Here is an 11,160-nt window from a genome sequence, read left to right on the forward strand (position 1 = left end):
TCTTAGGTGTATCAGAATATGGTCTGCTATAAAAGTACCTTAATTGAATTGAATAACTCTAGTCCATTTCAGGATGGCAAGGATTTTGAAGGTAGGAAATTATTAGTCAGTGGAGATATGCAAGCATAAACTGGGCTATTCTTTTATAAAAATATGAAGGAAAATACAAAAGAACCAAAATAGGACTGGGAAATAGATGGGGAAACAGTGGAAACAGTGTCAGACTTTATTTTTCTCGGCTCTGAAATCACTGCAGATGGTGACTGCAGCCATGAAATTAAAAGACACTTACTCCTTGGAAGAAAAGTTATGACCAATTAACTTGGTCATAACCATTAAACTTGGATAAGAAAAATAAATAAATAAATAATGTACAAAACCAGAAGTTAAACCTACAGAAAGAACAGGATGTGCCTCACAAGCAGAAACATCAAAGCAGGCAGCAGACATGAGGAATGGACTTGTGCCCCACAAAATGATAGAACTTCATGTTGTCTCTCTGAGACATTGGTTAAAATAATACAGATTTTGCCAGGTGGTCATTCTGCCTATTCCCCTAAATGCCCCACTGGAACACATTTCTACTGTCCACAATAGAATGAGAACACTTTCTCTTTTCCATCAGTCCAATTATACTTAAACTCTGACAGAATTAGTAGTTGGCATCTTCTGATCTTTGCCATCTCGAGTCAGACTTTGTTGCACCATAACTTTCTCACGGCCTGTTTGACTTCTGCATTCCTCAGAGTGTAAATCAGAGGGTTGAGTAAGGGTGTCAAAATAGTGTAAAATACAGCCACCATCTTGTCCACTGGAAATACAGTTAGAGGACGAGCATATATGTGTATACATGGTACAAGAATAAGATAATAACAATAATGTGGGAGGTGCATGTGGAAAGGGCTTTCCTTCTTCCTTCTGCACTACAGTTACTCAGAGAATGTAAGATGAAAACATAGGAGATGAGCAGCAACAGGAAACTCACCATGCACATGGTCCCACTGTTAAACACTATGAGTAGGTTGATGACATAAGTATCCACACAGGCAAGTTTCAACAAAGGCTGCATATCACAGAAATAGTGATCAATAACATCGGGGCCACAGAAGGGTAATTTCAAAACCAACAGAATCTGTGCTGAAGAATGAATACAAGATCCCATCCAAGCCAGTTTCACCAGTGCACCACAGACACGCTGGCTCATGATGGCTGTGTACCTCAGGGGTTTGCAAATGGCCACATAGCAATCAAAGGACATGAGGACAAGTACCAAGATCCCCATGCACCCAAAGAAGTGAAATGCAAAAATCTGGGTCATGCACTCATTGTAGGAGATGATTTTCTTCTCAGATATAGAATCTATAATTAGCCTAGGGGCAGTGTTTGTTGAAAGACAGGCATCAACAAAGGATAAGTAGAAAAGGAAAAAGTACATAGGGCTCCCAAGTGTCTGGCTATATCGTATGGTCATCACAATTAGGAAGTTTGCCAACAGAGTCCCAAGGTATAGAAATAAGAAGATAACAAATACTACTTTCTCCTTTAGTAGATCCTGTGTTAACCCAAGCAGAATGAACTCATTCACACTGCTGTTCTCCTCCATGGTTATGGTGAATATAGAACAGACACAGCTGAAAAATGGTTCATCTGCAAAAAAAAGCATTAGAGAAATGATGACTTGGCAATAGCAGTTTATTTGGATCCAGAATTGCAACTTTCAGAGTTATAAATTCATCAAAAGTATAATTTAGAGTTTCTCAAAGTTTTCATAGACTATACTCACTCAGGAATTTTTTTTTTTTTAATGTTGACATGCTTTAAACATTGGCATTGATTCAAGGTCTTCTTATGGGTTGCCAAAACTTTTTTTGTGGGGGGAAAAGCCCTCAAGTGTTTGTGCATTCTGCCATAGTCTGAGAGCTAGTGAATTTGCTTTATGATCTTGATAAGATCATTTTAATGTCTTGAGGCTTTTTTTTTTTTTTTTCGCTTAGAAAACCAGAACTTTTGTACATTTATTGCTGATGACATTGAGAACGTCAGCTGGCTACACCGGGCAGAACTTAGAACACACATTCTTTGGAGAACTCAGTCAATGTACATAAAGGAAAGTATGGGATATAATGACATTTAAACAGCATTGTCTATAGGAACAAAGAGAAAAAGCAATCTGAATGTAAACAGAGGGACGGTTAAATACATTATAATATATCCATACAATGGACTGTAATGCCCAAATACAGGTAAGGCCTGTCCATGTTGAAATGAATTGCTAAGTATACAAAATGATCCCATTTTTAATACATCCCATAATACTACATACACAGGTCTATACACATATTCATGTGTATAGGCTCTTTTTTATATGATAGAGAATCGAACAGATACATTATTAAACATATGCATATGATACATATATGTGCATATAATGTGTATGCACATCAATTACTGATAATAATATCCTTATATAATTTAGAAATAATATACTTGGAGATTCTCTCCTGAGTGAATACATTTGTTTATTTGAACAACAGTTTGTACTCATTATTCCTCATCTCTTCAGTATCTTTGTTGGGTTATACTTAAGAAAAAAACTTATTTTTCCATCTTTAGGTTCATTGCAGCTATAACTTTACCTTCATTGCCGTGAGATATTTGAACAAATCATTGAGGCTAGCAATAATTTTGAAATTGCTATATATTTGATATAAACCATTACATATGTTAGATGCATGCTAGTAAATTTCAAATTCTGTGGATCCAACCTGTTATTTCACTTCCTATATTTCTGTAACCTGTGTACTATCCTCCTTCATATCTGATTCTCCTATCACTGTTGTCTAGAAGATTGCATTCTTTCAATTTTTATCTCTTTAAAATGTAAGTTTAAAATGTATTTCAGAAATTCAAGATAAAAATACATCTTCTTGCTCTCCTTTACTTTTTACTTATATGCACATATCTATATAATTTCAATCATCTTATTATATTTTCTGATTTTCCTGTTTTAATTTAAAAGCCTTTTCTATGTGGTTAAACTGTATTTGTAGTGTAATTATCTACTTATCAGTTATAAATAAACATGATGTTAATCATTCAGTCATGCTTGACTCTTTGTGACACCATGGACTCCACCAGGCTCCTCTCTCCATTGGATTCTCCAGGCGAGAATACTGGAGTGGGCTGCCATTCCCTTCTCCAGGGGATCTTCCCAACCCAGATACCAAACCCAGGTCTCCTTCATTGCAGGCAGATTCTTTACCAGCTGAGCCACCAAGGGAGCCCAAAATTAACATATCAAAATCTTAAAAATTTTTTAAATATAAATTCTACCATTTAATTTTTATTTTTCCAAATTTTCATCTTATTTAAAATATTTTTAATAAACTCTTCTCATATAGCTTGTGCTTATTTTAATAGTTTCATCAAATATATGCCCAGGGGATTCATAATATAAATATCACTATTGAGAGTCCCTTGGACTGCAAGGAGATCCAACCAGTCCATTCTGAAGGAGATCAGCCCTTGGATTTCTTTGGCAAGACTGATGCTAAAGCTGAAACTCCAGTACTTTGGCCACCTCATGTGAAGAGTTGACTCATTGGAAAAGACTCTGATGCTGGGAGGGATTGGGGGCAGGAGGAGAAGGGGACGACAGAGGATGAGATGGCTGAATGGCATCACTGACTCAATGGACGTGAGTCTGAGTGAACTCCGGGAGATGGAGATGGACAGGGAGGCCTGGCATTCTGCGATTCATGGGGTCGCAGAGTCGGACACGACTGAGCAACTGAACTAACTGATTTTAAGTCAATGTCCAACTCTTATTCATGTGGACTGTAGCCCACCAGGCACCTCTGTCCATGGGATTTTCCAGGCAAGAATGCTGGAATGGGTGGCCATTTCCTTCTCCAGGGGATCTTTCTGACCCAGGAATCTAGCCCACATCTCCTGCATTGCAAGCATATTCTACCACTGAGCCACCAGGGAAGCCCATAATTATTGACACTATTCTCAAATAATCTTTCAATTTGATTGATTCAATATTTATTAGAAAATTAATTATTGTATGGCTATATCTGTATAATAAAATGTCTGGAGCTTTCACTGTATTATAGGGTGAGAAAAGTGCCCTTCAAAAATTCATACTTAACCAATCCCATGATAGTGTTAGTCACTAGTCCTGCCAGACTCTTTGTGACCCCATGAACTCCACCAGGTTCCTCTGTCCATGGGATTCTCCAGGCAAGAATATTGGAGTGGGCTGCCATTCCTTTCTCCAGGGTGTCTTTCCAACCCAGGGGTCAAACCCAGGTCTCCTGCATTGCAGGCAGATTCTTTACCATCTGAGACAGCAGAGGAGCCCATAAACCAGAAGTAAAAGTTAGTTCCCTACATATTCTCCTGGGTTTTCAGATATGTATGTATGTATATACATTCAAATGTATAATGTGAAATATTTTATATACAAATTAGATCATTTTCCATTGTTTCTAAAACTATAACAATATGACACAAATTATAAATAAAAATTTAACTTGAGGCACTATTATATTTGCTTAGCTGACAGAATTAACATTATGAAATATATATTTTGATTAGCAATACAGTATAACATTTTTGTATATTTTAATTTCTTATATTTCATTTGTTTTGAATTTTATATGTTTTCTCTTTTTAATATTTTGTATCTTTAAGTTTTGAGCTCTTTTTTTTTCAACATTATGCAATATACTCTATCAATTTTACACTCATGTTTCCATCTTAGTCAATCATGCCTTTAAATTTTAATGTCAAATGAAACAAATTTTAACATGAATTTTGATGTACACTTCCTCTTTCTGATTAATCATTAGTTCTTTAGTGATTCAATAACACCATAAACTCAGTCATCAAATGTGTACTGAGAACCTACTCATGTCTGGAGTCAACTTATAGAGCATGAAAAGATGTCCTCAACCTCCTCACAACCCCATTGGAGGGATAACATATCTCTATGTAAGATTCTTAATCATTGAAAACTACACACAACTCTGTGATAAAACCAAGTGAATTTTAACTCCATATCAGAAAAATCCTAGAAAATAAAAATTGATTGGTCATTAAAGGTTTAAACATGGGAAATAAGTGAAATTATGGCTTTAATTGAGTTAAACTGCAATTTCCAACAAGGTTCTCTGAAAATTAAATATTCAAAAAGTTTACAAAGGGTTTCCCTAAGTAAAATAAATATATTAATATCAGTAAATCAAACTATTTAACTCTAGTAAAGTTACACATCTAAATACAATTAGGTTTTCCTTGCAGTTGAGCTCAAATAATATTAGTTCACTGTGAGAAATTAGAAATATCACAGTAATTGCAAACTCTGATTGGAAGTTTAAGTTTTCTCTGATTATTAAAAAAATAAAATAAATCAATGATTATTTAATTTTAATACATTAGGTTTCCAGTAAGGGATAAAAGCAAAAAAGAGGGAACCCTTTGCTGTGAGAAGAGGAGGAGTTAGGGTAGAAGAGTGATTAAATACTTTGAGAAAAGGGAACATGCATTACTTCAGGAAAAAACAGATGCTCCCTTCATTAAAAGCTACACTCTCATTAAATCCAAAAGTTTTAAGAGATAAATATTGGGTAGGTAACAGACAACCATGAAATCCAGTTCAAGTAATTCTATTTTATTTTAAGTAAGCAAAAAGATTTGGAGACACAAAAACAGGAAAGCATCATTGACAAGATGTATGCATTAGGTCAAATCAATACTACCTGAGGACTTTATTATTGAATTCAGCCATTATCTCCAAACTTTTCTGGACCACCATGCCTCTTTGATTTGGGAGGGCATCATGGTGATGGAAGGTCTTTTTACTTCCTCGATCCTTAAATTTTCCTTTTACCTCCTGAAATGTTAACCAGTTCAAGTGTATTTGGTGCCAAAATTCTTCCATTCTTCCTAAATTAAATAAACATCTGCCTCTATCTCCTTTGTTCCATATATATATTCAATCATATATATGTATATGATTGAATAAGGCAATTCAGGATAAAATATTCTTGTTCCATAATCTTACCATTCAAACAAGTTTTTGCTTGTGTTATTTCACTTGACCTACAGTTTTGTGTTTTTGTTGTTGTTTTTTTTTGTTGTTGTTTTTGCAAGGTAATAGGCCATGTGATTCATCCATTTCTATTTACAAAGCATGACCTGTGATACAGAGTGTTCTAATTAAGGCACTTAGGCTAGAACTAGAAAGGGATGTTACTAGGTATCCTCTCTCTCAGCATTCACCCTACATGTCATATAAAATATCAAATCCTAATCATCATGTAGACTGCATCTTAGAAAAGAGAAATGATGAGTAATTAGAGAAGGATGATATCTTAAATTTCTGTCCTGGCTCCAAAAGCAAGTTCATTAAACTGCATGCTGAGTCTAATATCAAAGCAAAATAAAATAAAAATCTAACTGGATAATAGTGAAGAGGAGGAAAGAAGCAAACTAATGTAGTCAGAACAGGAGAGAGGAGTGAGTGGGTACCAGGGAAAGAAGAGTCGGGGATGGGATGTAGAAAGGCATAGAGTGGGAAGGACAGCAAACATCTTAGAGAAAGTAGATTTAGCCAAGAGTTCATTCCACAGTTCAGCTTCTTTCTTCCTGAACAACCACACCATCACTTACCCCAATTAAAGAGAGATTGTTGTTGTGTGTTGTAGCAAGTATTGTCAAGGATCTTGAAAACCCAGGTATGTAAAAAGGGGAGCCCAATTTCACACTCTGTCCCAGAAATATCAGCACTGACCATAAACTTTGAACCAGGAGCTCCCCAAGAGAGAAACTTCCGCCAAGCTGGCCTTCATTCAGCCTGGCCTTCATTAGTTTGTGTTGCAGCCTCTGTGAGCAGAGATGCATTTGAGAGGTAGCTCAGCTATGTACTAAGTCCAGGGAAGGCCTAGGAAGCCTGAACCACCATAATTCTTCATTGGTAGAAACACTCCCTAGGAGCTCTGTCACTTGTTAGAAGGCACACTGAGTATAGATTCCAAGAGATCAGTGTTTAGGGCTCAGATGGTAGAGAAAGTGAGGAAAAGAAAGTGAAGTCACTCAGTCGTGTCCAACTCTTTGTGACCCCATGGCTGTAGCCTACCAGGCTCCTCAGTCCATGGAATTTTCCAGGCAAGAGGACTGGAGTGGGTCGCCATTTCCTTCTCCAGAGGATCTTCCCATCCCAGGGATCGAACCCAGGTCTCCCGCATTGCAGGCAGACACTTTACCGTCTGAGTCACCAGGGAAGCATAAGGTAAAGAATCTGCCTGCAATATAGGAGACATGGGTTCAATCCCTGGGTTGGGAAGATCCCTTGGAAGAGTGCAACCCACCCCAGTATTGTCGCCTAGAGAATCTCAAGTACAGAGGAGCCTGGAAGGCTACAGTCCATGAGGTCACAAAGAGTCAGACATGACTGAGAGACTAAGCACAGCACAGAAGAAAATATTTCAGACAGACTGAGAAACTTACCTCTTTTCTTACAACCAAACAGATGACTTCCAATAGAGCGCATTTTTCATATCTTCAACTTTAATTTACTTAGAAGGTGGATTATATGAAGCTTGAATAAAACACACAAACTATACTTCATTGAGATTTATCATTGCCTTCTATCACAAGTGATGATGGGATGTAAAGAGTTTATGGAGAAAGGGAACTCTTCATGTAGCCATAATTCACACAGCTCCTTCCTGGAAACACTGGGTCAGACAGAACAGCAAGGTCTGTATTGGAGCAGAGAGAAGGCTCTGAAAATGGAGTGAATTTCTTAATTTGGTTCTTGGAAACTTAACTGGTGTAAACTATTCCTACAGTCTGAGAAATAAATGCCTCTGTGGCCAGCTTCCTTCCTGCTGTATCTGTGTGTGTGTGTGTGTGTGTGTGTGTGTGTGTGTGAAAAATCATGAGGCTAAGTGTTTTATTTTTACTGTACTGGATATTTATAGAAATTCACACAAAAGTTTGCAAATGCTTAAGGTAGGCTTTAAGCCTCAGGAGCTCCAAGGAAACTATTTCTTCCAAACTAGTCCCATGTGATATGCAATGAGCTACCTAGCTCAAACAGTCCAAGGGCAAAATCAAGCCTTGGGGACAATTGGTTAACTTCAACTCATATGACTTGATATGAGGCAACTCTGTTCTCTTCCCCATAAACTTACCTTAAGTCCATCTCTTCTAGAGGCCTGGAAGTCTCTGAAGGCAGTTGAAAGCTCATAGATGAAATATGTGTGGCTAACTACTCTTGTTTGTGTTATATCAAAGTGTGAACAGGTTTCCCTGGTGGCTCAGATGGTAAAGCATCTGCCTGCAATGCAGGAGAGCAGGGTTCTATCCCTGGGTTGGGAAGATCCCCTGGAGAAGGAAATGGCAAGCCACTCCAGTACCCTTGCCTGGAAAATCCCATGGACAGAGTAGCCTGGTAGGCTACAGTCCATGGGGTCACAAAAGATTTGGACATGACTGAGTGACATCACTTTCACTTTCAAAGTGTGAATTATGTTTATCATCAATATCAAAGGGCTAATGTCAGCAATAATTACAGTTCTTTGGCAAATCTGAAACATTAATATGTTAATGTTTTTCTTTCTATTGTTTATTTATTTTTTTTAGATAGAGTTGATTTACAATCAACTCTGTTTTGTTATTCTCAGTTGTACAGCAGATACACTAGGTTGGGCAAAAAGTTCATTGATATATATATATATATATATTTATATATGTAAAACCTAATCTCTAAGACAATTTTGTCTTCCCTCCAGAAATATTTTCCAAAATATCAAATGAGTAGCAAGAAGCAAACTAATGTAGTCAGAACAGGAGAAAGGAGTGAGCAGGTGCCAGGGAAAGAAGAGTCGGGGTTGGGATATAGAAAGGCATAGAGTGGGAAGGAGAGCAAACATCTTAGAGAAAGTAGATTTAGCCAAGATTAAGTAAGCATAAAATTCAAGTTTTCTTAATTTTCATTTGAGGACATTGAATTTCCAAATCAGAGTTCATAAGTGATCTAAGAATGAAAACTAAATTAGTTCCTGAAACTTATATATCTTTTATAATATTACCTTACTTTATCCCTGGTCAAACAATGTTCATCCATAAAAAATTTTTGTCTGATTAGAAAATTTGAATTTTTTACTCAACTTTAAATGTTTTATTTTTCCTTAGAAACCATAATCATCCTGTCCCACACTTTCCTCATGGCACTTTTCACTTCTTTATTCCTGAAAGTGTAAATCAAAGGATTGAATAAGGGAGTTAGGATGGTGTAAAATATGGCTACCATTTTGTCAAAGGAGAAAGAATATGGAGGTCGTACATACATAAATATGCATGGGATAAAGAACAAAATCACAACAGCAATGTGAGATCCGCAGGTGGAGAGGGCTTTCTGCTGCCCTTCAGAGCTATGGGTTCTCAGAGACAGCAGGATGACCCCATAGGAGATAAGCAACAAGGAGAAGATTAAGATGCCAAAAAACCCACTGTTGATGACTACCAAGAGGCCAAAGATGTGAGTATCAGTGCAGGCAAGCTCCAGCAGTGGGTACAAGTCACACATGAAATGATCAGTGATGTTGGAGCCACAGAAGGGCAGCTGGAAAATGAAGAGAATCTGTATCATGGAATGAATGAAGCCTCCTGTCCAGGCAACTGCCATCAGAAGGACACAGAGTCTATGGTTCATGATAGAAGAATAATGCAAGGGTTTACAGATGGCCACATAGCGGTCGTAGGCCATGGCACTGAGGACAATCACCTCCACCCCAGCAAAGAAGTGCTCAGCAAAGAGCTGGGTCATGCAGCCTTCAAAAGAAATGGTTTTCCTCCAAAGGAGAGAGTCTACAATCATCTTTGGGACAATGACAGAGGAGAAGCATGCATCCAGGAAGGACAGAAAAGCCAAGAAGAAGTACATGGGGGAGCCCCAGAGTGCTGGGCTGCTACTGATGGTCACCACAATTAGCAAGTTGCCCCGACGGTTGCAATGTAAATGAACAAAAATACAACAAATATTATTTTCTGCATGGTTGGATTCTGTGATAGCCCCAGGAGGACAAACTCAGTAATAAGGCTTTGGTTTTGCATAATTTCCAAGGAAAAGGTAAACGGTACCACAGTGAGCATGTAGAATCTACAGTTAGAAGAAAGACAAATGTGTCTCAGACCAGTTTTGAGAGTCATTATAGTCATCAACAAATCGGTGCCTCCATGTAAAAAATTGACTTATGGTCTTGTGCTTGCTTCTTCATTGATAACACAAAGCTAGAAATTTGTTGAATGTGGTAGGGGGATACCAGGAAGAATTGAAGTTTAGATAAATTGTTAAATGTTTTAAGATAGAGCTTCAATGTTGAAGAAGGGTAGGTATCCACCTGGGGTGGGGATAAGAAATAGTTGTTATCTCAACTGCCAACTCTGGTCATATGTTAATAGTACTGGTTTCCTGGAGGGAATTGTGAGAAGAGTTCTGAAGCCACATACATGATCTGAGGAAGGAAAAGAGCAGTTTATTGGTTATGCCTGCCATGTGCATCGGTGGGAGAAGGGAGGGGTTGCATGTCATCCGTGATCAGGTGACTTCCTTATCTCCAGATAGAAGGAGAAATAAGACAAAACTGAAGAAGTGCTTGGCTCATGGCTATACTCCTAGTTATTTCTTTAAAATTTAAAAAAAAATTGAGACTTCAAAATCAACTAATTCATTCTTCAAAAAAAAAAAGAAGAAAGAATGATCATTGCGAACACACCTTGCTGTAGACTAATGCATAATAAATAACCGTGTGTTAAGTTGGCTTTCTTTTCATTCATTTTTTAACAAGAATAGAAGCTGACAAAAATAAGCAATACTTACTAATATGTACTGTTATGATGACTAAGTTAAATAATGCAAGGAAGCAATGTTCAGAGTTAAGTGACTAGGAAACAGTCCATGTCAGATCGTATTACCCAGTTTTACTGGTAGGAAGCCCATGCTTAAAGAAATAACAGATGCTGGCTCTGGAGTTTTAACCCAGAACCTCTGACTCCAGCATGCAAGTGACTGACTCTATGGGGAAAGAAGCAAAAATTTTTCTAGCAAGAGCTTCAGAGCAGGAGGGGCTTCTCTAGAGCCTCCAT

General features: G+C 37.5%; 1 protein-coding gene and 1 pseudogene across 1 annotated transcript; both read right to left on the reverse strand.

Moving 5' to 3' along the window:
* Positions 1 to 689: 689 nt before the first annotated feature.
* Positions 690 to 1,603, reverse strand: LOC102278357 (olfactory receptor 4C11-like; annotated as a pseudogene).
* Positions 1,604 to 9,193: 7,590 nt separating this feature from the next.
* Positions 9,194 to 10,128, reverse strand: LOC102277513 (olfactory receptor 4C15-like). The gene is given in 2 exon segments (XM_014480756.2): positions 9,194 to 10,017; positions 10,020 to 10,128. Coding segments are annotated over 2 exon segments (933 nt in total).
* Between the last annotated feature and the right edge of the window lie 1,032 nt (positions 10,129 to 11,160).

Source organism: Bos mutus, chromosome 3 (genome assembly GCF_027580195.1).
Source record: "Bos mutus isolate GX-2022 chromosome 3, NWIPB_WYAK_1.1, whole genome shotgun sequence".
NCBI classification, from domain to species: Eukaryota; Metazoa; Chordata; class Mammalia; order Artiodactyla; family Bovidae; genus Bos; species Bos mutus.